This window comes from Vulpes lagopus, chromosome 7 (assembly GCF_018345385.1).
Source record: "Vulpes lagopus strain Blue_001 chromosome 7, ASM1834538v1, whole genome shotgun sequence".
NCBI lineage: Eukaryota > Metazoa > Chordata > Mammalia > Carnivora > Canidae > Vulpes > Vulpes lagopus.
Window position 1 is genome coordinate 49,083,464 of NC_054830.1, and position 27,014 is coordinate 49,110,477.

At 45.6% G+C, this 27,014-nt stretch overlaps 1 protein-coding gene across 6 annotated transcripts in view; it reads right to left on the reverse strand.

Moving 5' to 3' along the window:
* SRGAP3 (SLIT-ROBO Rho GTPase activating protein 3) overlaps window positions 1–27,014 on the reverse strand; it is a 317,794-nt gene that overhangs the window by 22,847 nt on the left and 267,933 nt on the right. For 4 of the 6 annotated variants that reach the window (XM_041761597.1, XM_041761595.1, XM_041761594.1 and 1 more), the window contains 7 exons: window positions 23,573–23,675; window positions 18,363–18,423; window positions 16,548–16,625; window positions 7,756–7,890; window positions 4,871–4,976; window positions 4,426–4,653; window positions 1,637–1,716 (listed from right to left, as the gene is read on the reverse strand). In XM_041761597.1, the coding sequence (XP_041617531.1) occupies window positions 1,637–1,716; window positions 4,426–4,653; window positions 4,871–4,976; window positions 7,756–7,890; window positions 16,548–16,625; window positions 18,363–18,423; window positions 23,573–23,675 (791 nt within the window). Of the gene's footprint in view, window positions 1–1,636; window positions 1,717–4,425; window positions 4,654–4,870; window positions 4,977–7,755; window positions 7,891–16,547; window positions 16,626–18,362; window positions 18,424–19,565; window positions 19,597–23,572; window positions 23,676–27,014 lie in introns of those variants that run through there. The other 2 variants (XM_041761596.1, XR_005988861.1) reach the window with 2 other exon arrangements.

Consider the following 27,014-nt stretch of genomic DNA (forward strand, 5'->3'; position numbering starts at 1 on the left):
AAAATCTTAAAAAAAAAAAAAAAAGAAAAGGAAACCAGATTGCCACAAACAAGCAGAACATGACAGGTTTCACATCTCCAAACAAAGGCTCTGCAGGACATCTTCCTCAGCTCAGGACGAGCTGAGCCTCTGAGGATTCTGCAGAATTGAACATTACCACTAGATATGCCCTTCCTAACGTGGGACTCAGGCCAGACCCATGGGTTCCCTCTTGGGCCACAGCGATTGGTTCTCGGCAGGGTGTGTGAGTCAAGGCAGTCCAGTAAGACTCTACACCAGGAGCTTTCTTAAAACCATGATGAAAAGGGAGTTCTTTTCTGCTGGGACTTTGGGCAAAAGGACAACAAAAGCCTGGAACTGCCAAAGCCACCACACAGGGATATCCTACCTGAGTATGAAGCCAAAACAGAGGGAAGCAGAACAGGAAGATGGAGACAAATTCCTAATAAGATCAACTAGGCTCCTGGATTCAGCCATGCCTGAAGCTATGCCTGCCCTGGGATTTTTCAGGTATATGATCTGAGGCCTTTAATGCTTAAGTCCGTTTGAGTTGGAGTATCTGTCATTAGCAAGTACAAACCCACCAATTGGTGGAACCATCTCTTTCACCAGCTCCCAGAAATCATACCTGAGTACTACATACCAAGTCTCCTGACAAAAATGGTGGTCAACAGGGCCTGGACTCTCCCAGAGGGAAACACAGAAGCCCATAAAACAACTGCTAAATAATGAAAATTGTCCAAAGTAAAACTATCACAGGAAGAAAGGAGGGTTATATGTGGTCTCCACAGGACTGCAGTATAACTATTCATGGGTCCCAAGCACTTTTGCTTGCATGGGACTCTCTGTCCACTAAAAAAAAGTTAATTTTTTTTTTTAATACCTTAACTGGCATAAAGAAGAGTATAATGCAGGCTGGATCATACTTCTTTTTCCTCAGTATTTTAAAAGAAACTAAAACATTTTCATGGGTTCTTAGAAGGACCATGGACCCTGGGCACTGTGCCTATTCCATCTAATGGATTCACTGGCTCTGGGCCCATATTATTCACATTGCTTGTCTACATGGTCCAGGTTTCCTAGAGATGAACCCAACTCTCTTCTTGTCTAGAAAGGGAGGAAGGGTCCCTATGAGTCTCTCAAAGCCCAGTCCCCCTTTCCCTCTTTCCCACCAGCACTTCACTGAATCCTCACTGCCTGGCTTCATCTTTGGGGCACTCAAGCACAGGGGACACTTTCTGTGCATCATGGAGAGCTGCTCCTAATGTTTCGGGTAACGAGACTGGGAGCTCCTCAATGGCCCATGTGTCTTTCATCAAAGTGCCCCAAGTCTTAGCACAGGCTGGATGCAGAACAGGGGAAGAACAGGGAACAAAGCGTGCTTCCTACTTAGCAAACTCTTGTCACTTAGGATTTGCACTCAGGCCAGGCAGGACATGGAAAGGGAAGAGACAGGTGGGTAGGAGTGTGGTGAATGGCAGCACACAGTCTCCAAGGTCTTTCTGGGCCCTCATCTATTCTGAAGGGCAATGTGCCGACTTGTAAAGCTAGAGGGGGATGGGGGGTTTTGTGGACCAGACCAGAGGTTGTATAGGCATGAGTCAGCGTGAGAGGCCCCAGAACCCCCCTCACTCACCTTCATCACTGGTGTGAGGCTCTGTACCATTGTCGTGGTCAACTTCATCAATAGTCCCTGGCTCACTATGTGGACTGTCACTGCAAGGAAACACGGGAAGGACACTTGTTGGGCTTTGCACCCTCACACTGTCCTCAGCTTCTCTTAAGTGCCAGCCCAGCCCACCTCTGTGCTCGACCCGGGTCAGGCCCAGGCCTGCACTGTCCTGCCTTATCCATCTGACCACCCATGGACCCTCCTAATAGAAAACCGCTATCCTGAATAACCTCCCCCAGCTTTCCCCAGCCCTGAAATCCGCTGTGCTGCCAATTCCTACGAGTTCCATAAGACCCAGAGGGCAGTGTAAAACCCTGGCATTTATCCTTAGAAGGACCACAGGCCAAAACAGGAAGGAATTTTGGAAGTACTGTGGGTCATTTGTCTAACCTGGTTCCATGTCTTAAACAGGATGTGACACGCCCAGCAAGGTGGGAGTGAAGCTCACAAGGAGCAGGGTTCTCAGGGCTGCCTCAAGATGCTGTGTGTAAAAGCCCGGGCCAGTCCAGGTGGTACCAGCAGAAGGCATGGAAGGAAGTAGAGTGAATCCAGGCCTGTCAAATTTGTTATTAATACACTGAGATAAGTTCACCAGCCACTAACCTTTCTCTACATTATAAGCTTCTTGAGGCTTCTAGTCAGTTTTCTAACTGAGCCATTGATGGAGTCCTAATATATACCAGGCCCTTTGCTAGGTAGGAGGGACGGGCTGATGGGTAAGTGGGCAGAGACTCTGCCCTCATGGGCCAGGAAATAAAACTGCTGCAAGTTGAAATGTGTTATATAGGAGCAAATGACCAGAGACAAGAACAGCAGAGGGGACCTGCTCAGGGAAGGCTTCTTGGAGGAGGTACTGTTTGCAATGGCATTTGAGAAAATATGAATTTCATTATGAAAAATTTTCCATTGCCTCCTGGATAAGGTCCAGACTCTGTACAATGGCTTAAGACCTTTCATAACATAGCTCCTGCTGGCCTGCGTAGTCTCCTCCCTCACCATTCCCTTGGTGAATGCAACCCTCTAGCCACACAGAACCACTTTCCATTTTACTGGATGTTCCAAGTCCAGAACATTCTTTGCCCACTCCTTTTCTGGCTGACTCCAGTTCATCCTACAGGCCTCAGGTAAGTCATTATTTCCTCCAGGAAGCCCTTTCTGACTTCACTACATTGGCTCAGGGAGCCCCCCTTCTGAAACTGCCTATTCCCTTCTCCAACAGAGCTCCCTGCATCAGAGATTAATCTTGTTTGGGTTACATTCCTGCCCTGCTGCCCAGGGCCTGGCCTAGGACAGACACTCAGCAACCATCTGTCCATTTGTTGAATGAATGAATGTTGTCCACTACGGTAAGACCCTCAGACGAAGCCCCCATTTTGGCTTCGAAAATACCTCCAATGTGATTAATAGCTTTCCTTTCTCATGGGACATAAATGGGCTTAAGAAAAGTGTGTATATTATATATTGTTCTTTGGTAAGTACAACTGCTCTTGAGGACCCTTCCTAGAACACTAATTATATATATTGCAGCCAGGAAGAGAACTGGTGATGGTTGCAAATGCTGCGTGAAAAGCTTCTCTTTGTCCAGAGAGTATACTTGCTGGCTGTGTAATGTTTCTGTTACAGAACAGGAGCAGACTTGCTCCTGGTGCCACAAACAAGGTTACAGAGCTGTGATGACAAGACAGCAGGGTGTGACATTTCTATGGCGGATGGGGTGGAAAACAGAGGGGATGGAGTGTCTCCCTTCTTTGAAGCGATTCAGGAGTCCAGGAATGCTTTGATAATCAAAAGATGAAATCCCCTATAGGCACCTAGCTGAAAGCAGTATGGGGAATACCTAAACACATGGCCCTGTGTCGTCCTGGATTGGGAATAAAGAATGAACAGGACCTCTTCGGCTGGTCTTTGTCAGTTGCTGTTCTGAATTCACATTTGAAACAATTTCCTATCTTTACTACATTTTAAGGTCTTAGTCTGGGGAAAGCAGGCAGCCCTTAGATTAGGTTCTAAAATTTTTCTTTCAAGACCCCGTATAGCACCAGGTACACAAACGTGCCGAACTACCAATTGCTGACCTGGCGTGAAGCTCTCAAAGAACATGAACTCACTTTGTCAGGCTTGAGGTGGTGATTATTATCCACTCCCCTGCTGCCTGAGATGGGTTTGTGACTCACCTGGCTAATGACAGCTTGACATCTCCTAATCAGTGTGATTTGTTGACCAGACCTGAGCCTCAGCAAGGGGATATAATTCTTGGATTTGTGTTGGGACACTTGGGAAGAAGCAGCCCTTTTTCTACTGGGGCTGCTGAGAGAATGTACTCTAAATCTGGAGTTACCAGATGCCTTCCTGAAGCCAGCAAGGGAGAGACTGCTTGAGACTGAAGCCAAAACAGAAGAAAGCAGAGCCAAGGGCTAGGGATTGCAGGACCAAGTCCTGATGATAATATTTGAACTCCTGGATCCAGCTATACCTGAAGCCATGATCCTAGACTTTTGAGTTATGTAAAGTAAAACTTCCCACTTAGCTCAACCAGTGTGAGTTGTATTTCTGTCCCTTATATACCAAAAGAGAGTCTTGGCTCATGCAACTATCTCTCCTATAAGGCTGTGGCAAAGCTCAAATGAGAAAATGCATATGGGAATACAGACTATAAAGCAGTAAGAAAATCGGAGGGTTCCTGTTCAACAGCAACAACAACAACAACAACAGCGATGATGATAATAATAATATTAAGAAGAATGAAATCTTACCAATATTCTTCCCCTCCAGCCATGCATTTTTCATACACAGGTCCCTCTAGCTCCCGGGGGCTAGGGAAGATGGCTTCATGATGGATGATGATGGTTTTGATGACTTCGTTGACGTGTGCCTGGCAGGACACAGGGTCCTGCCCATCAGGGATATGCATGAGGGTGGGCCCGAAGCAAATGGCCAGGTTGTAGGGATCCATCATGTTCTCGTCGCTATACTGCGAGAGGCTACAAGAAAGGAGGTACTCACAAGTTACCTGGAAGAGGTGAATCTTCCCCCCTGTGAGTTCTTTCGTTTGAGGGCTCTACGCAACTCCAGGAGGGCTCCATGTTCTGTTTTAGGAACAGCTGCATCTGCAAAAGCCTCAGGACACCCCCTCCCAAAGGAGGCCAGCGTTGAGGCAAAGGGGGCCCCCCACCCAGCCAACTTGGCCCAGCAACTCACTGGTTGAGGAAAGCAAAGAGGTATCTCATGACCACGATGACCACCCGGGGAAGGGTGATGAGGATTTGCTGGATCTGGTGTACCCTCTCAGCTGGGTTCTCCAGTTCTGTAATACAAAGGGGCTTCTCAGGGCGTCTTTCATCCTCAGAGAGCCAGGTAGCCAACCTCTGCTCCTAGATCAGTCCATATGGTTCAGGGGCAGCCAGTTCTCTCAGTTCTGGGGATTGATCTGTGACCCTGGGCTGGCCACTCAGAGCAAGCATGTGAGTCAACACATTCTCTTTGATGGATGAAGCCAGTATAAGTCGAGTTTCTGTCACCTGAGGCCTATGAGTCCTGATGAATAGAGGCACGGACCATGCTTTGTTAACCTCTTTATGAGCACCAGCTACGCCACAGGCACAGCACATAGTAGGTGGGGAACCAGTGTTGAATAAATAACCAACTCTAAGAGCTATATATTGGCCAATGAGCTTGGCATCTTCAGGTCAGTCCTCGACAGAGAGACACTGGTATTTTTGTCAGTCAGGCGAGGGGTGGGAGCAGCAAATGGGCTCGGTGAGGAGAAGCGCTTTGTGGGCTTTGCCTTGTGGGGAGGGAAAGCTGGCGCGAAGGCTCAGCTGCCGGAGTTCTCATGTGTGTCTTCAGGGCTGGTACACACGCCTCTGTCAGTTCCTTTCGCAGAAAACATGTTTTTCTCCCACAGCCCCTCCCTCCAGCCTCCACATCCTTTTTTTTTTTTTTTCTAAAGATTTTATTTATTTATGAGAGACCCAGAGAGGGAGAGAGAGGCAGAGACACAGGCAGAGGGAGAAGCAGGCTCCATGCAGGGATCGATCCCGGGATTCCAGGATCACGCCCTTGGCCGAAGGCAGGTGCTAAACCGCTGGGCCACCCGGGCTGCCCCAGCCTCCACATTCTGTCAGCATGTTCCTTCTAAAACACAATTTCTCCTGTGTCCCAGGCCTTTCACAGCAGGGCTTCAACCAACCTAGCGTGCCTCACCTCAGCTGCTGCCCCTCACTCCCCAAGTATCTGAAGATGATATAGAGCCATGCTTCTCCAATGGAGTGGTAGTGATCCTCTGGGCATTTATAAAACCACTGGGCACTCTTTGGGGGTTGTCACAGTGACTAGAGAGTACCCTTATCATTTGGGATCCAGGGGTCAAGGTGCCAAGTGTCCTGAATGCATGGGACCCACAATAAGGCTTGCTCTACCCTAAATGCCAATAGCACCCCACCAAGGAACTCTGTGCCAAGCTGCCTTATCCACCATCTCCCTCCCACAGCAGGCCCTCCTGCCCCTGGGCCTTTGCACACACTGGTGATTTCTCTACTCTGCCCAGCACACTCTAGCCTATCTTCAAGTCTGGCACTGAAGCACCTTGCCCAAGCCTCCCCACAGAGCTAAAGGTTTTTAGACCTGTCTTGATTCTGTCACCCTTTCTACAGGCTGCTCCGTGTCCTCAGCTTTAGTCATTAGCACCCTTGCACCACCTCCACTTAAATACATTTTTTCTTAAATATATTTATTCACAAAGGAAGTTTTACCTCACTCCGTAAATGAGAAAGTAGGATCACTTACTATAATTAGGAGCTGACATAAAAATAGATATAATGAAAGCAAAACAATGTTACTAAATTATAGGTAGGCAATATTCTGTATAAAAGTTTCTGAGACTGAGACCCCATTTCTCTGTTTAGAAGGGAAACTGACCTCTGAAATTTTCTCCCTCATATAATCACAGGGTTTGAGAGGGAACTGAGAAGGGATTTATTTTTTTTTCCCAAGTGTGATCCAAGGTATGCAATGTTATGAGCTTATACCAGAGGTCAACAATCCAGGTCCACTCAGGGCTCTGCTCAGGAACTAGACTAATGGAGCATCTGGAAACACCGGCTGAGCCTGTGACATGGGCTCAGATAGGGTTGGGCCTTTGTGGCCTGGAATTTCTGGGGGTGCGTTGGAGCTTGAAGTGGATCTGGAGAGATGAGCAGGAAGTAGTGTGGAGGGCAGCAGGGTAGAGAAAGGGTCTGTTATACAAGGAAGGCAAGAGGCTTGAAGCCTCCCACCCACTGGAGCACTTTCCAGGCTGCAAATCCCTCTCAGATCATTGTGAGAAGCATCCCTAGTAATACTGGGTGTGTGGCAGTTTTCTGTAAATCAGTTTACTCTAAAATACTAAGATTCTCATATTGTAACATTAAGAGTTTATTTCTAAAAATTTCTCAAATGTTGCCTTGGATTTGGGTTTCTTACAGTCAAGGTGCCTTTACTTCAGCCCCCTACACTGGGCTCCTGCCTTCATCCACAGAAATACCTGTCAAGGAGAACTCCGATGGCTCGTGACATTAGAAGATGCCCACAGTCAACTAATTTTCACCACTTTACTTGTGTATCATGTTGTTGACCTGACTCCCAAACCCTCTATGGCTCCCTATTACCTAAGGAGAAAAGTTCCAAATTCTTGCACTTCTCCCCTCTTGCTCTGTTACCCTTTCAGCCTCTTGCACCATGCACTGTCTGGGACACCCTCCTACTGGTCCCATTAGTCCTCAAATTCTTCCCAGGATGCTCTGTGTCCACTCTTGGAAGGCTCTGCTCATATCACTCTCTCAGCTGCGATCTGCAAAGCCAAGTTTCTGTCTGCCTCTTCTCTTCTGAGCTCATTCCATACCCAGGGCTGTACATGCCATTGTCCAATATAAACCATCTTGTTATCTCTACAACTAGGTTTTAAATTCTATGAGAACAAGGATCATACCGCTTCTTTCATACCATCCCTCCCATGTGCCTAACACAGTGATGAGCCCACAGTACAGCTTCAATAAAGGTGTGTCACACAACTCATCATTCTACCAGTCCACCTAGGGAATACTTACTAATAGTAGATATCAAATCTTGAAACCTTTCCTTAGGAAAGAGTGGGTTTTCCAGTCCTCGGAAATACAGTTTTAAAACACCAGCGACTGAATTGATATCTCGCTCATTTTGATCATCCACAAGGGGGTCTTCGCCTGAGAGGAAACAGGAGATGATATTTCAGCTTGGTAAGGAGGCAGGAAAATGTGCAATTATCTGGTCCAAGCTGAACCAGAGAAGCAGCAGACAGGACAGCCTCCTTTTTTTTTTTTTTTTTTAAGATTTTATTTATTTATTCATGAGACACACACACACACACACACACACACACACACACACACACAGAGGCAGAGACACAGGCAGAGGGAGAAGCAGGCTCCATGCAGGGAGCCCGATGTGGGACTTGATCCCGGGTCCCCAGGATCATGCCCTAGGCTGAAAGGTAGCACCAAACCGCTAAACCACCAGGGCTGCCCCGGGACAGCCTCCTTGATAGAACAAGTTTAGAATTCTCCCTGTAACTGATTTTAAAAATGTTCAAATCAATGGAAATATTGTGAAAATAAAATACTGAACATCCATCACCCTTCACTCATGCTCATTAACTTACACTCATCTTGCCATATTTGCCTTCTCTCTTTACTCATATTTATTATTGCTCAATGACTTGAGAGTACTTTGTAGACACCACGACATATCACTGCTAAATACTTCGACACATTTCTCGTACGCATATTCTCCTACATAGCTACAGAACATCTTTACACTAAAAAAATTAACAATAGTTCCAAAACACCATCTCATATACAGCCTACATTCAAACATTCCCAATTGTCCTGTCTTTCAGAGAATTTTTTCAAAGGCTAAGCTCTAGTCAACAGGCACAAAATTCATTTGGTTGTTACGTTTCCTTAGTCTTTTGAGGACCCAACATTTTTTATTGTTAGTTTTTTTTATAATGTCTCTTCTGAGGAGTCTAGGCCAGTTGTCTTATGGGATGCTTCCCACTATGGATTTTTTTGTTTCCTCATGATTAGATTTTTTTTTAAAGATTTTATTCATTTATCTGACAGGGAGAGAGCACAAGCAGGGGGAGCAGCAGTCAGAGGGAGAGGGAGAAGCAGGCTCCACGCTGAGCAAGGAGCCCAATGTGACGCTCCATCCCAGGACTCTGGCTAGATCAAGACCTGAGCTGAAGGCAGATGCTTAACTGACTGAGCCACTGAGGCACCCCTCTCATGATTAGATTTAAGTTAAACATTTTTGGCAAGAATAGTACATGGGTGATGTTATGAACACCTTATTGTATCCAAAGACACATAATGTCAGCCTGTCTTGAGACTGGTGATGCTAAGTTTGATCAATGGATTAAGGGGGTGAACTCCAGATCTCTGCATTATAAAGGTTTATTTTCTCCTTTGTAATAATAAGTGTAAAAAATATTTTTGAAAAGAACCAAATGATCTAAGTGCATGCCATCGTACTCAACATGTTTCACCCAATGCTTTCAACATCCAATGACGATCTTAACCTAAATCAATTATTATCCTGGGTTGCAAAATGATATTTTTCTAGCTCTTTCATTCTACATTTATTAGCTGGCATTCTTCCGTAAAGAGGAGGTTTCTGCATGCCTGCTTACTTTTTCTATTATTATCATTGTTGTTGTTATTTAGCATCTTTATGGAATTGCTTTTGTAGTTTTTACTTTAGTGTGTCATAATCCATCACCATCACTATTCTTTGGGATACTCAGATTATCCCTAATTTTTCCAGGGATAAATGTCCTTTATATGTGACTTCCACTGAGCACCTCCTTGCTTTCTGGCACAAAAGATGTTCATGGATCACCTTGTACTTTCCTTGACCCAGATCTGAAATCAAACATTTCTCCAAGAAGCTCTGTTTGCTTTTCGTAGACAATGGTATTTAGAAAGCGAGATCTAAGTTCTAGATGTGCTCAGTGGTATAAAAATGCTATGAAGAGTTTGTTGGAACACCTGGGTGGCTCAGTGGTTGAGCGTCTGTCTTTGGCTCAGGGCATGATCCCGGGGTCCTGGGATAGAGTCCTACATCGGGCTCCCCGCGGGGAGCCTGCATCTCCCTCTGCCTGTGTCTCTGCCTCTGTCTCTCTTATCAATATATAAATAAAATCTTTAAAAAAAAAACTTCTAAGACTTTAGTGGATAGGAGAATACATATTTTTTTCATGAGTTCACAGTTATTTCCAATTCATATTTAAGATTCAAGATTTTCTTTACCTTCATTTATTTTATATTGGTATTTCACTTTTCTTAGTGAAAATCTTGGTTCTGAATTCCATTAATAATGTATTTCTGTATCTGCCTTATCCTATAATATATATAAACATAGTTTTAAAATTTTAATAATAATATCACCACTAACAATAAACCTAATACATAAAATTTAAGGTTTCTTTGCAGGGCTTTTGTTTTTGTTTTGTGGGGATAAGGGTTAGTCCTCAGAATGTATCCCACTAAAGATGTATGGTCAAAAGATAGAAAGTACATTAGTGGTTGCCTAAGGTGGGGGCTTCGGGTATAGGGAGTAACTACAAATGGATACAAGGTTTCTTTTGGGGGATGATGAAAAATTTCTGAAATTGGATTATGGTGATGATTGGACAATTCTGTAAATATACTATAAACGGCTGAATTGTACACTTTAAAAATGGGTGAGCTTTATGGTATCTACCTCAATAAAGCTGTTAAAAATGTATGACCTGGATGGCTCAGTAGATTAAGCGTCTGCCTTCAGCTCAGGTCATGATCCCACATTGGGCTCCCTGCTCTGCGGGGAGTCTGCTCCTTCTCTGCCCCCTGTTCATGCTCTCTTCTGCTATTTTTCTCTCTCTCAAATAAATAAAGTCTTTTAAAAAGTATGACCAGAGCACATGTTCAAAAGTTACTCTCTGTGTGATGATCAATTTGATACATATCTTGTTTCTAATTATATTCAATTTTAGGGATTGATTTTTTCCTAGAAATTCTTTTTTAAAAAAAATTGTAGTTTTCAAAATACAAAGCATTTACATTGTCCAAAAGTGAAAACCAGATAAAAAGTTACATGCAGCCAAGCCCTACTCTTATCCTTCTCTCCTCCATGCCTTACATGTAACCCTTTTCATCAGTTTCTGGTTTGCCCTGGTTTTTTTTTTCCATCAAAATAAGCAAATACATGTATGAGAATTTTTCATCCCCCTTCATGTTTAACACAAAATATAAGTAGTATACGATACTGCTACATACACTGGTTTCTTTGCTTCATAATAAATACAAGAAATCCCTCCATATCATAGAGATCTTCCTTGTTCTTCCTTTAAAAAAAAATGGCTGCGAAGTACTTTATTTCATGATTGATCACAATTTAGTCAACCAATCTCCTATAGACATTTGACTTCTTTCCAATCTTTTGCTATTATAAACTTTGCCACAACAAATAACCTTGGGCATGTTTTTTTTTTTTTTTTTTTTTTTTTGTGGAGGTGCTTTTCTGGTCAGGTCCTAGAAGTGGGATTATGCGTCAAAGGGTATAGACATATGTAGTTTCACCAGACAGAGCCAAGTTCTCCCCCACTGGGTCTGTACCATTCTATATTCCTACTGGCAACAGAGGCTTCTTTTCCACAGCCCTGCCCATGGAATGCTGTCAATCTTTCTTTCTTTTTTTTTTTTTTTTCCAATTGGCCAGGGGAAAATGATATTTCAGGAGAGCATCACTTTTCAATTTCATCATGAGTTGCTCAGCGAGATCACCCCCAGCTTCCACTGGAGGAGGTGAAAGGAAGCACAGAACAATCCAGCCCCTCCCTGGAGGTGCTGACAGATGTCTGCACCATGGGCTTTCCCTCCTTCTCCCAGAACAGCCCACAGACTGTTCTAAGACTGGCAAGCAGTGAAGAGCAGAGCTAGAAATCCATACTTGGATCTCTTTACTCCACCTCCGTAGGAAAAGAATGCATGTCACTGCCAGGGCCTCTGCCAGCCCCAACATACTTTAACATTAATTAGGGAGCCCCTCCTTTCCTGAGCCAGGTCTTATGGCTTCAGAGCATGAACTGGAGTTCAGTTCCCACCTGCCCTCTTCGGCTGAGCCCCCCTGTGTTGTGCTCAGCCTGAATGACTACGTGGCGGCCTGACCCTGATGTTCCATAGGTCCACCTCTCAGATATCCCCACAGGAGAACAGGAGAATTCCTTGTGGGGAAGGAGGGGAAAAAAACATAAAAAATCATTGCCTATACTGATATAGCACTTCTCAAGTGAGAAGCACATTCGCACACACAATCTCTCTTAATCCTCACAAGAGCCCTGCATGGCGCCCAGGAAGGCATGGTTCCAACGCCACCATTCTCTCTCGCAAGAAAGCTGAGGCCCAACAAGCAAAACAACTTGCCCACATTCACATAGTCAAAACAGACACCAACAGCTCCCAGGTCTTATAATGCCAGGGAGACGTTTTTCCTTTTACCAATGTCTGTCTGTCTGCTTACATGCCTACCTCCCTCTCTCCCTCCCTCCTTACCTCCTTCTACCTTCAGAGTAGAATCCCAATCTTTCCCTTGTCTTTTTCAAGAAAAATGTTTCTCTGAATGCTCAACACATAAAAAGCTGTCTTAGTTGAATTGGGAGGAGAGGTCCACATCTCTGTGCTAAGGCCCCTCTCTGTTCCTGTAGCAGCCCTTGTATCCTCTCCGAAGGACCAGAGAAGCTCAAAAACTCTAGACTAGAATTAGCTATTTCCCTATTATTACCATATATTACCTGTGGGGTCTCATGATTCAAAAGCACATAGATTTTTTTTTCCTCCATAGTGCATATTAGCTCCCCTCACCAAGCATGACCAACATATGGACTTTACATACACACCCATATACTACATATGTGCACACCACACACACACACACACACACACACACACACACACAGATTTGCTCTTGCTTTTCCTCCAAGAAAGCACTCGTTCCATAAAAGGAACCACCCAAATATTCCAAATATTCTCTCTTCCTAGCCTAGGCCTTTGGCTCTCTGCAAGGCAAGTCCATTTTGGCTCCAGGAATAATTGGAATTCCAGAGCTCAGGAGGAGCAAGATAGTTTATAGGAATGATGTCTTCCTCCAGGAAGAGAATTGCAGCTAAAATTCTAGGCAAGTCTGAGAGAATGCTGTGTTCATACTTGGCTAGCTAATGTCCTGGGGAGGAGGGGGGAGGATTGTTACCCAATAGCCCTGTCTACAGTGCACTCTTGGCCAGGTCACCAGGGAACTGCCGAGGACTCTATGGCAGGGCTGCATCCAGGGCAGAGTGTGAACACAGTGTGTGCTGTGTGCTTTGAGGCTCTAAGGAAACCTGGTGCCAGACTGGGTGGATGGCAGGAAGCTTGCAGGTGGTCTCTCACACAAGGACTATTCTCTGTGAACACTGGTCCTCCCAAGCCATTCTAAGACTCCTCAAGATGACAACCCCCAGCTCTAGAATGTGTCAAACCCTATATGCCATGACTTCAGCCTCAAATCCAAACCCTATCCTGACCTGCACAGGGTGAAAGGGCCATTGACTCTCCTTCCAGCCTCCCCTCCACATAAGGGGAGACCCCTGGCAGCTCTCTCATTGTTACCTACAAAGGGGACAGTGGGGAAAAACAGTTTTCCCAGGAAAACTGGCCTAAGGGACAACAGCAAAGCATGGCTCTACTTCTGCCTTTTTGTGATATTTCACCTTCATTTTTCCAGAAATGTCTCAAAACTTGCGTGATGAGTTTAAGGCTTACTGACAGCAAAAAATCGTATCATTATCATTACCATCTCAGCTAAAACCCTGGTTGACTTGTGTCAGAAGTAAAAGAAAGTGGGTTTAGGAATAAGCCGAGAATGAATTCCTACATGTTGCAATTTTTCAGAACCTTAAAGAAAACAGATCTATGTTCCTTTCAACAGCCTTATACAAGGAATGTACGCAAGAACTTCACTCAAGAGAGAAAGAAGGGGGCCAACGAAGAAAAAGACCAAAATCTCTTTGAACAAATGGCAAAGGACAGGCACCCTGCAGGGGTTGAGGGATTTACTTTTTTTTTTTTCTCTAAGATTTTATTTATTGATTCCTGAAAGACACAAAGAGAGAGGCAGAGACATAGGCAGAAGGAGAAGCAGGCTCCCTGCAGAGAGCCCGATGCAGGGCTTGATCCCAAAACCCCAGGATCATGGCCTGAGCTGAAGGCAGACGCTCAACCACTGAGCCACCCAGGTGCCCCAAGGGACTTACATTTTAACAGATAAAGGGAAGAAAGGAAAAATGCATGATGTGCTGGTTTAGAGAGAAAATTCAGTCCCAAGTTAGAGCGTGTAGGGGAGAAGAATGGGCTAGAAGAGAAATGCTGAGCTTCCCCAGGCTTGGTCACCTGGTTGGCGGGGATACAGAGAAATGCAGCAGGAAAGGGGGTGCACGGGAAGCAGGAAGCTACCAGTTGCAGGAGAGGTGGGAGGTGACCCTGAGCGTCAGCTGAGTAAGGAGCCAAACCTAGAGCAGTTGGTTGGTGAACATCAAGAAGCAGAAAAGAGTACATGGGAAATCCTGGCACAAGCTAGGAATGGATTTTTCTAAAAGAGACATACCAGGAACATTTTTTTTTTTTTTTTTTTAAAGAATAAGCCATAGTTCACGATAGGCTCGGGTGGAGTAGAAAGACAAGCCTGCCTCAAGAATGAGATTCATTCTGGAATGATGGAGAGAGAGAGAGGAGCCAATGGCATACTTGGGGCAAAGAAAAAGCAGAAAACATTTTTGCAGCTGAGATTTGGGTCAGGTGATCCCTGCTGCACAGGGCTCTGCCTGAGGGGACCTGAGGCCTGTTGGGAACAGGTACCCAAGCAAGTGGCAGAGGTGTTGACCTTACAAAGCACGATCAAGAAGGAAAGAAAGCAGTGCTCTTGGGGCGGAGATAGGGCTGGACTGCCTGGTACAAGAAAGTTACTTACAATACAGTGAAATGGAAATTTGAGGTGGGGGCAGCCGCCAGGCTGGAGGCACTATGCAGTGAGCTTACCCAAGAGATTTAAGGAATTCTGTATAAGGAGATGAGCCCAAGAGGATAGAACCAGCAAAGATTTCAGACCATGGTTCTGTTCATTTACAATGAACACAGGGCAGCACGTGTGCTAAGGAGTTGGGGGAAATGAACAAAACTTTGGGTTGGGCTGTGCAGGGTTGTCAAGAGAAGCTCAGGGAATGATGTATGACACTTGCATCAGGGAGGTTGATAGAAGATACCTCATGCTTTCTGGCCTCCTGCATGTGCTGTTTCCTTAGTCTGGAATGACCTTTCCCTAGTTTTTCTGGCTCATACTTTTTAAGCCTCAGCTTGGGCATTTCCTTCTCCAGGAAGACTTCTCTGGCTTTACTACTCCTCCCTACCCCATCCAAGCGGGCCAGAGGTTCCCACACCACCCAGTACTTACTCTGTTTTTGTTTCTTTGGTTTTTAAAAGATTTTATTTATTTATTCATGAGAGACACACACAGAGAGAGGCAGAGACAGAGGCAGAGGGAGAAGCAGGCTCCACGCAGGGAGTCCGATGTGGGATGGGACTCAATTCCACGACCGCGGGTTCACGACCCAAGCCAAAGACAGACGCTCAACCACTGAGCCAGCCAGATGTTCCCCCCCCCCCCCCCTCCAGTACTTACTCTGTTGTCTGCTAAACTGGCTCCCTACTAGTCATGGCTGTCTTCTATTCCCCTTGTATTTCTAGGCCCTAGTCCATTACCCAGCACAGTGTAGGGCTCAGTGAAGCCTGCTCATTGTGAGGACAAGAAATGCACAAGTAAGAGTTTGGAACAGGGAAGTTCTGGGGCTCTCTGGTTCTAAGTGCCCAAAATCCTAGAGCAAACTCCAAAACAGAAGCTCCGCAGGACATTAGGAGGCCACCGGGCACCACAACCAGCCAAATCCTGCTCTTTAAACCCGGTTCAAAGCCAGAGTGCCAAGGGCTATGGGGGTCTGTGGCATTGACTGCTTGGGGCTGACAGAGTTGGTTCTTCCACTCTAGAGCTAGACCTTGGATGGAATCAAGGAAAATAGTAAAGGGGTGAGTTTCCTCAGGAGACTGCCACTCCAGAGGAAGCCGGGTAATAGGGAGGGAGAATTTCAGGGCTGGAACAGGGGGAGAGACCTGCTCAGAGCACAGGAAGCAGGGACAAACCAAATACCTTCCAAGACTGTTAGGAAGGTCACGTAGAAGGAGGGGTAAGAATGTGCTTTGTAAATTGGGATATGATATACTACAGGGAAATGGGTTTAGATTGGAGTCCTCAGACTATTTTTCTTTTTCTTTTCCTTTCCTTTTTTTTTTTTTTTTGCCAAAATACTGCATTAAAAAAACAATAAGAATTAGGATATTCTAAAAGCCGCCCAGTGTGATCTGTATTCTTCCAACTTTTCTAAAACACAGCAGCATTTATAGACTCACATTGTAATTTCAAGTGCTTTACTCAGCCCTCTTTCCCAGAAACTACTATACGTCGCTAGAGAGAGTTGCCCATGTGTGCTAGTAAATGCTTAATAGCTAACTCTTTAGATGGAAAAAGGCAAAGAAAAGATGTTGGCATTTGCCAATTTCTGTGGTGTAAATACTCCTGCCTTGGCTGATTTCAAGCTATCAAGGGGCAGGCACTGAATCCAGTTGGAAAAAGATGTGGATACAAGCCAGCTCCATCACGCTGCTGGCTCTAAGACACACATCAACATCCATCCTGGCTTCCTATGGACACAAGCTGGAGATGGTGACTCTGCACCTACCTCTCTCAAAGGAATTTTTTATGTCATTGACTTCGACCTGAGATCCTGGCACTCGGAAGATCCCTTGCTGTTGGAGTCCTAAAAGAAACAAACAAAGAGAAAATGCCATAATGCCTGGAGCTCATCTGACCACTGGGCACATCGATGACCCTCCCCACTGCCTGTCTCTTTCTCCCACCACTCTTTACAGGAGTCATTCCCAATAAAGATCTCCTGGCAGAAGCCCAAAAGTAGTCTTTGCAATGAATTTCAGCTGGCCCCAATACTCTGAGACATCCTGCTTTATGTGTCTGTGACTTCTTGTTGGGGTTTGAAGGAAAAGGCCACGAGAGGTTTATATCAACATGGAACCAGTGAATAACTTCCAATTTGGCCAAGATGTACTTTGCCTACCAAGTTCACCAGGTACACTGGCACCAAGTAGCTTGGCCTGAGTTTACAAATGCCATTTCAGTCTAACAGCCATAGAGTTTTTGAGCAAGAATGATCAATACCATACACTCAACCATTCCTACCCCCTACCTATACAGATATTTTCTTCCTTTCACGAAAGCTTGAGTCTAGAGCTTGTGGGTCAAGGGGCTTGGGGACATTAAATTATTAAGGAAAAGAAATCTTTGTGTGTCTGTGTGTGTGTGTGTGTGCTTCTACAAAGCCATAATAAGGAGGAGACCCTGATACCTGACATAACAGTAACAACACAGGATTGGAACCTACAGGACTGAACAGTCACCTATAGAATTAAAGGAATTAAAGGGGCTATCCCATCTTGAATGGGAATTCATGGGCATGGGGTGACTGTGATCTTTTCCCTCGCATTCAGTTTTTCTATATAAAACAACTCTCCAAAAATAGAAAATAAAAATAAAATAACTCTCACATTATAATTTAGAAAAGTGTTTACTTCTAAACGGCTTTATTCCTAGTTTGGTTTGTACATAGTATGTGCTTTAAAAAAGCTTTTTTATGTCTTTCCCTAAGCAATATTGAATCTCTACCACCTGTGTCTTTTATCCCATCCTCCTAGCTCATTCCCATCAAGTCATACTTCCCTTCCTTCCCATATTAGACCTTTACACTTGCCATGTAACAGCTGGCTTCTTCTACTCAAATGTCACCCCCACAGAGCTGTCTTTCCTTACCACCTTAGCCAAAACAGCCCTACTACCCTCCAGCCATTCTCTATCCCCTTTTCATTCAGTTTCTTGGCATTATCACTACCTGAATTTTTATTATTTCTCTGTTTAATTTCCTTGCCTTTCTAATTGGTAACGTTAGCTGCCTAGGGCCCGTACCTTACCTGTCTTATACATGCTTATACTCCCATTGTCAGAACAGTGCCTGCTATGCACTCTGAAAATACATTTTTGGAGGAGTGAATGAATGAATAGATGGAAGCACAAAGGAAGTTCTGGGATACCAAGGCTAGCAAACCCCAGACACTCTTATTTCCTTAATGGAACTTAGTAGAGTCAGTGAACTGACTGACTGCCCAGCTACATTCAGTATGCAAAACACAGACCTCTAAGGTCAGCTGGGAGACACGAAGGAACTGAAATGGTTCTCCTATCCAGGCCCTCCCTGATCCTTGTTTTTTTTCAGTTTCTGGGTCTTCTCACCACCACCTTCATCCCCAGACATACAAGGCTCAAAAGAGCACTCAGCATAGCAGCTGTGCCAAGAAGTGTTTTCTCTCTAGGAAGCAGGGGAGTAACAGGAAATCTTCCAAGATGAATTAAAATCTCATTTCCTATGAGAACAGCCCAGCACCTGTTCTGGAGAAAGCTGAAAACACTGCCCCAAGATTGAGCTTACCATATAAATTGATGTACCGGATGCAGCTCTCGACTACAAGCGGTATAGCTTGTCCTGAATCCTTAAGGAAAAAAAAAAAATTGTGAGTTGTACTGGGCTTGGCAACCAACACAGGAAAAAAGACATTGCAAACACAGATAATAAACTCAAGCCAGAATATTAGTACCATCAGATTAGTAGGAAAATAAGCAAGGAACTGCTAATCCTAAAGTCTCCACAAACAGTTAAAATAGAAAACCTTCAGTTATGTGCAGAAAAAGGCATAGCTACGATAATTTTCAAGAAATGCTCTGTCTTCTTACTTAGCTAGGAAGAAATCAGGGCTCAGAAGGCTTGACAGGCACATCTGGGAGGGGGAGGGAAGCCACTGCCCAGGGAGGGGCTGGCGTTGGCTCCTGAAGAACGCTCTGCCTTCCTCTCCACTCTGCCCCCGCTCAACCCTATCCTCTCAGTGCTCAAGGATAAAAAGGCAGGATCAAGGCCTCATTCTAGCACTGTAATACCTGATGCTTGAAATAAGAACACACTATGGGAAGCAAGGATGGCCCCAAGGGTCCTTTTGAGCTCTGAGAAAGGGGGCTGAGTCTCCTCATGGGGTTACAACCTAAACATCCAGGCAGATACTTTGTTTGACAATAAATGTGTTACAAGGGAAAGTACTAGGAACAGCTAATGTGAGCCACTGACCACTGAATGGCCAAGTTAGTCAAAATTGCTGAATAAGATGCAATTCTAAACATACACATGGGCGGGGGGGGGGGCAGGGGATGAGTTTATTTTCAATTACATTTTCCTAGATGGGCCTGTGGCCATTAAGAGTTGGGCAAGGGCTAGTTTTCTCTTGGATTCCGTGATTGGTTGACCTATTCTTCCGGGTCACTTAAAGAGCCCAAAATCTTTCTTAAACTTTCTTTAAAAGGGGCCAAATTAAATTACTAACCTCCTCAGGCGAGGAAACAGCAAGGCACACGTAGTATGTTCTTGCAAAAGGACAGAAAGGAAAAAAAACCCACGAATTTCGGTGCCTTTGCAGTTCCTCCACACCCCTCCTGTGAACTCTCTCCTTGGTTAATGACAGTCAGGGGGAGAGGAGGATAAAATGGACCCTGAGGCGACACACGAGGTGGGTCCTGTTCTAGAAGTCAGTACTACAGACAGGTTCCATCCAGCTGAATGGGGCTAACGGACCTTTCTAGTAAATACCTGGTTCCTGGTTCGAGCATTTCTTCTTCCTCTGATAACAAAAAATAAACAGGCAGCAGAGCAGGAGAAAAAGAAAAGATTACGCAGGAGTAAGATCAGTTAGAGTAAGCAGATCCTTCAGAGTCCGTGAACGCGGAAATGCAATGGCAGCCAGCAACGGTCCTGGGGGGACTGCCAACCAGCCTGCTGGTGGGGAGGGCCACCCCTGCCCTCAGGGCCACCCAAGAGTCTGCACCCTGCCCCTGGCCAGCCTGCTGGTGGGCCTGCCATGGATACTGGGTGGCAAAGGGGCCTCTATCAATCCTTGTCAAGCACAGGGATGGTGAGTACTGAGCACCTTCCTGATCCCATCTTTAGCTTCTCCTTGACACAGGGGCTGTTCATTCACCAATGGGCAGGGGCCTACCTAAGACCCCCTAAGGTTAGCACAGCTATCCACAAGAAGGAGGGACATACACCTTCAGGCATCTACTGTGACACTGTCCCTGGAAGTCAATTCAGGAAACCTCACTCTTAGTACAAAGCTGATTTCACCAAGATTGTGTCTATTGGGTGCCCTCTGGATACAATCTGACAGGAATCTCCCTGCATCCAAATTCAAACAGCTTCCCATGCTTTCCTACCAAACACCCTGGGTAGCTTTTCCTGAGTCTCCATTGGCTCTGCTCTCCTTCTTACTCTCAGTGAGAACACCTCAGGGAACCCCAAAGCTGAGAAAGGCCTGGGAGGAGGGAGGACAGTAGAGCCAAAACACTTTTAGGATCTTGCAGATAGAACTGGAGCCTTTACTTTCACTAAAGCCAATGAAGCTACCCATTTTCAGGGGAGTCCTGTGTGTTCTTTCTCCCACATGTGCAGCAGGTCAGGCTCTGGGGTGGGAGCTACATATCATCCAGGCTCCTTGAGAGGCTGACCTGAGAAAGTGGAGGGTGTGTACCTTCTGGCTGGTGTCATCTGTCCAGTCCCCATCATCTCCACAACTGGAATTAATATGTTGGCTAAACCTACCTGAATCCTAGAACTGAGCAAAGAGTCTATCAGATGAGACTCTATGAGCAATCTCCTAAAAGCTAGTGACCACAGTAATGGCCAGCATTTCCATAGTACTTACTCTATGCCAGGAGCACTCTAGAAACATGGCACATATTAGCTCATTTGATCTCGTCACACACTCATGAGGAAGGTAATCAATATTCTCATCTTACAGAAACACGGTGGGGAATTCTCCTTCCCAAAATTTATGATAACATTTAAATGGACTTTAAAATTTAAAAGAAAAATTGAGTTTTCTTCTGAGAAGGAAAAAAAAATCAAGGATTCTGAAAAAGGCCAATTCCAAGGATTCTAGAAATCCATCAATGTATCCGTCATTCTTAAGTTGGGGATGTTCTCCTGGCCCACTAAACGCTCATAATCACAGAGTTCTAGCAACATCATTTTACTGAAAAGCCGTTCACAGGTTTGACATTTCAAAGCTGGGCATTCTCCTTTCATGCAGAGTCATCAAGAGAAAATTAAATTCCATTCCCAAACGTTGAAGGATTGAATATATTATATGACTGCCTTTCCATTGTCTCTGGAAGCTAACCATCCTTGAGGGTGAGACCCTGCTACGCACGAGTTACACTCTTCTCGTGGAAGAGTTTGTTGAACTGCCCTGACGGTATGTGGTAAAAGTGCAGTGTGACCATAAAGAAATGCACTTGTGTTTAACAGATACACCATTTTTCTTTTGATTTTTTTAGTCAAATAAGTGTTTATCCTTTCAACTAGTCCCTTGAGGGGACCAAGTGTGCACTTACTCCAACCACATGACCTGTGCTAAGAGGCTTTTGAGAGCCAGTCAGCCAGCACCCCCGTAGCATATGCCTCTGGCCATTCTGTCCCTTCAGTGGTGTTGCAAAGCTGAAGTGAATGACATTTTTCCTTCCAATGGCCAGGATGTCCATTCTAATATGAGGTTTTGGCACCACTGACCAGGGCCACGCATCAGGCTCTAAGGAAGACTGACCAAGGGCACCAATGATGATATATTTAGAATAAGAATGTGGCTTCCCAAGTGACTACCTCCTCCAAGGGGCAAACATGGTTGAAGCTGTGATGTGTTTATCAAGGGCGATAAAGTCAGACTTTCTGACAGTCACACATTCCATGTAGGAGCTCTCTAATAAAAGACTGTTTCATAAACAGGACACCTAATTCTCAAGTCCCGTTGGGTAAGAGTCAGTTCCTTCCAAGTGCCCTGATGGATCATCTGTCTCCAAAGAGCTGAGCAAATTCAGGAAGGCATGCCTGTCTCTGAGCCTTCATTCACTGTTTCTCCTTTCAGGGACTCCTGTCCTGCTCCTTCCCCTCCACTCTGTTCCCATCCTTCCCTCAAAGTCTCACCAGCAGCCTCCTGTGCTCTGGGGCTCCTGGCTCTTCTTGCTCTGAGCACTCACTGCACCTGCTTCCATGCGGAGTTCACAGAGTGCTCGTCCTGGATAGCCTATTCTTTCAGTTTTCTGTGCTGAAAGCCTCCTAAGCATAAGCTACACTCCTTGGGAGCAAGGAGAATAGCCAATGTGCACCTCAGTCCCCTCTCAGCTACGGAGAGTGGCTTTTCCCAGGACAAGGGGGAATGAGAAGAAGCCTTGGTGGCGACAGAAGGGGAAGAAAAGGAAAGAAGGACTCTTGACTCAGTTGTATCTTCCCATGACCTACTGGATGGCAAATTGCTCCCTGGGGGTCCCCTCCAAACAGTACCTCTTTCCTGATGCACCCAGTGGTACCGTTCCTTCTGGGATCCTCTGTGCCTCACTCCTCTGAGGTGGCCTAAAGCAGCTCTTGCTGGTGCCCACCCCTGTATGGTCCTGACTGGTGCCCTACTGTTCCACCACCCCCTGCCCCTCCTGTCCCTTCCCCAGACCTCAGCCCGCAGGCAGAGACAGCTGTGCAGCCCCAGCTGCTGGCCCTGCCCACAGTCCCATGCATGCCCTCTGCCCTCCCTCACCCCCATCCTGCAATTCCTGTGAACAGTGTGTCAGGACAGAGGAGCGTGTCTGGGAGGGGCAGCCTCCACGACTCCAAAATCGCCAGTAAAGTCCAAGAGCATTTACTTTCCTCCTGACTGACACCAGTTATCTTTTCTGCAGAAAGTGTCTTCACTGGAAAATGGAGGGCTCTCAAATAACTGGCAGAGACCTTCCCCCCTGCTCCCCCTGACTCGTGTTCCTCAAGCATCTCCCCCACTTGTCACCTTTTGCAACTCTATGGCCAGCTTCAGTTGCCTTGAGTCGTTCATTCTATCTGGGATGCCTCTATCCTGTGCCCTTAGCATCCAGGAGACAAGAGAAACTTCCTGGGCTGAAACGCTTTCATTTTTAGTTTAGGATGTACAGGGTTAATCTGGAATTCTTAAGGGACTACCTCTGCTCTTCTCTTTCCTCTCAAAATGCTTAACAAGAAGCAAAATAAGGTGGTAGAGAGTTTTCTCTCAAAAAATTTTATGTGTTTCCTTTGCCGGTATATTCTCAACCAAAAAATACTTGTATAAAAACACACTGCTACCCAAGAGATTTTCTTTGTGTTGCTTCCAACCAATCTCTTGGGAGGTGTGGATGTGAAGCGAGGTAAGGGGGTTTCTCTAAGAGTCCCTGGGCCTAGCTAGGACCACAGTCACTGAAGCAGGAGAGCATGGCTGGTGGGGACCACTGCGCTGGCATCTCAATCCCACCCGGACTCCTTGGGCTGCATTGTGATCTTATCCCTCCCCTGGGGCTGAGGATCACGGGAAAGCATTTAGGATCAACTGGTCAGAGACAAAAGCAGCTCTGCCTTTCAGAAGCCCTCACTTAAAGCTAAGAGCAGGCTGCAGTGAGGAACTAGCTTGCCCCAGGGCCTGGCCCAGGGCACAACTGAAAGGTCCGGTTGGTTCTGGGCAGGGCTGTTGGCCGAGGGGAGGAGGTGGAGAAAGGCTGCCATTACATTGGGTGCATTCGCGGACTCCGTGGCTCCCCAGCAAGTACCTTAATAAACGCTTCCATACAGCCGTTAAATAGTTTATGGCTACACACTGAGAGAGGCCTAGGTCTCCTCATTTTCTGTGGTTTAGGGGGAAGACAGGGGGGCCTAGGGAAAACGGAACAAAAGAAATCAAGAAAGCAACCAACGCAAACATACAACTGGGAAAGACGCTCTTAAAACCCATGACTGGAGGAGAACACAAAATGCAAATGGAAACCCCTGAGCCCCCAGCACATTGGTGTCCAATGCTCCATCTGAAGGCCTTTGGATGTTTACAGGGATCTTAATTTACCCACAATGTCAGGCAGGAGCAACGCTCATGTAACACAAATGCATTCTAGATCACAAGAGGGAAATAGTATGTATCCAGGAAACCATTGCAACTCCAATCAGAGGCTGTCATCCCACAAAGCTGACCAGATGGAGGAGGAACCAGGGGAGAGAGGTGAAATCTGCAGCCTGAGAAAGCAAGAGACTTTCAATGATGATTGGAAGGGTTAATTTTCATTACTTGGCTTAAATTCATCACCAAGTCTCAACTCCCAATGTACCGTGGTACTGATCTTTCTAATGCCTCTCGGCATTTCTAATGCACTTGACTAATCTTTATTTCATTGATCTAAGAGCCAGGCAATTATTATTCTCATTTTAGAGATGAAGAAATTGATTCCTGGAGGGAGGTTACAGCTTTTTTGGGGTCCCCAGGTGACCTGGGGGTGATGATTATATCCTGTGCTTTAGTCAAGTACACTTTTGATTAAGGCACTTTCAAATCTATCATTACACTTAATGTCAGCTCACCCCTGTATGGACACCCCCATTTTACAGAGGCAGATGCTGAGGCCTAAAGACGGGAGCTGGCAGTGTCAGGCCCCAAACTCAGGCCTCATTGGCTCCAATTTTTCCCACCAGACCAGTCATGGAGCCTGAGGCCACTTGTTCACTTCCAGCCAAGGACTCATTCCATCCCATTAACCCTTGCCAGCGGAGGACCTGTTGGGTCAGGTTGAAAGTGTCTTGCTTTACTTGAGGATCTCCATTCCCTGGGCTCCACTCTTGGCTCCAGGGAGGGGAAACCATACCACAGTTCATCAGGAACAGTCAAACAGCCACAAACACTGGACCAGTTTCGAGTTGCTCACCATGCATATACCTGTGTTGGCTTATTTGCTCATCTTTCGCCACCCAAGTTGGCCTGACTCAATGCTGCCAGCCTTCCAGGGCAAAGGGCTTTCTGAGGTTAGGAGGAGGCCCCCTAACTGGGAGAGGCAGTTCATTTTCAAATGGCTTGGTTCACAATTTGGGGAGCAACAAGTGGGGACCCAGCCTGGCACAGATAATGTCCACACGTGACGAGCAAAGACCTGGTCCCCCAAGTCTTGACTGATTTCTGTGAATGGGCAAGAAATCTCATGGATTGTGGAGCCAATCAAGGTGAAAGAGATTCATGCTGCCTCTGCTCACTGGCTTTGTTGTGTGTCTTCTTCAGTGGCCCAGCCATCTAGGGAAATCTCATCAGCTTCTCCTACATGTTTGAGTGTTGAGCAAATGCTGCTAGCTCCAGGACATGCATGGGCAAAGACACAGCTGAATCCAAATATCATGCCACCCAAACATTGGAACCAAAACAACAGCACAGACCAAAATTTTAAAAAGAAACAACAGGCAAGACCATTTCGAGCCCATCTTGGATCTATGTCAATTTGGTTAGCTAAGTCCTTTGTCATTTCTTTGTCATCGGTTACCGATATTTTGAGGATGTGGGTATGTAGGGGTTGTACTTCTTACAGTGGATCTGCTTTTGAGTTTCCAAATGCCAAGAGAGAGTGTGAAGAAAAGAAAAAGATGTGACACAAGGCCACAGGTTTTAAGTCTTAGGATTAGGAATAAATTGAGGACAGCAATTGTGCCGTCTTGTCTCCCTCAGGTTTAGGGTTTCTATTTGTGAACATTCTCAGATGGTTTCCTTATCTCACACTACATGATACCCTCACAATGACCCTGTGAGGTAGGCGAGACTTATTAAGTCTACTTTAAACATAAGGCAAATGAGCCCATGAGAGATTAAGAAAATTTCCAAGAGTCACACCATAACATGTAATTGCAGCTGAGAGCTGAATTCAGCTCTTCCTCCTTAAGATTGTGGTGTGAATGTGAAATTGGGAAGTTGATTTTATCACAGAACATCCAGCAGTTGCTTTAAGTTACCTGTTAAACTCCCCTGGCCAGCAAAAGTAGAGATTCTTAACGCAGGTGTTAGACACCCAATATAAAAAAAAAAACCTAGGGTGCCCAGCTGGAGGGTTTTCTTAAAATAAGTCTTCAGGAATTTTTTTTCTTTAAGTTTACAAAATGGAATGAAGAGGGAAAAGGATACTTTTCCCATTTCTCCTGTTCAATCCAGAAAGCAAAGACTACTCAAATCACACAGGGATTTCTTCCCTTGTGTGGTGTTCTGGGTACTGACTGGAAATCTCTGACAAGGAAACGTAGCTATCCCAACTTTGCAGACATCACATCGATTTTGACTTACTGAGGTGCTGGGTGGGGCACAAAGCGGGGAGCAGGGGGGCAGCTCAGCCAAGGAAAGTGGGGCAGCCTAAGCCTTCCATCTCTTCTGCTGCTCAGTTGCAGAGCAAAAAGGAAAGAAAGAGAGAGGCAGGGAAAACAGGAACAGAGAAAGCCACAGAGAGGAAGAGAGAGAAACCAGAGACCAATGTCCCCTTTCTGCCTTTCAATCAAGATGAAAATTAACATACATTGGCAACATAGGAATTGGCCTCAAAGTTATTCTGTGATCAAAAGGACAGTGACTAAAATATTCCCTAGATAACCCGAAAGAGGTGGGTGTTAACATCCAAAGTGGTGGCAATGTTGTGTTCATTGGCAGTTGGGCCCTTGGAAGCTGTGCATGGGTATCTGTCAGGTGCATCTGTCCAGACAAGAAATCTCATGTGCTTTCACCACTAATCCCAACCACAGGGACAAGCTACCCTGGGTTAGGGAAGCCAGTCTGGAGTTAGAATAATCACAATCAAAGCTTATGTTTGCATCTTACTGTGCCATTTATCACATACTTTTCAAGTGCATTATTGCATCTGGTCCACCTAGCTACAGGGTTATGAATTGGGATTATTCTAAGATCAGGTTCTTAAATGTGAGGAAAAAAATGTAACGTGTTGCAGCCCACGTGCAAAAATCAGTCTGTCTACACAAGGCCAGCAGCAAACGTGGCTGAAGGGACCTGCTCAAAGGATCATCCAAATGACGCTAACCTTGGGCAGGAAACCATGGAAGACACAGAGAGCCATAGCATAGAAACATCTCACTCAGGGCCTTTAGGATTAAATTAAAAACCACTTCAAGTTGGCAGCGCATTGCAGACAAGTTTTAAATAATTTTTGGAAGTAGGCGGAAGCTTTTAGTTTACTAACAAAGTTGCCT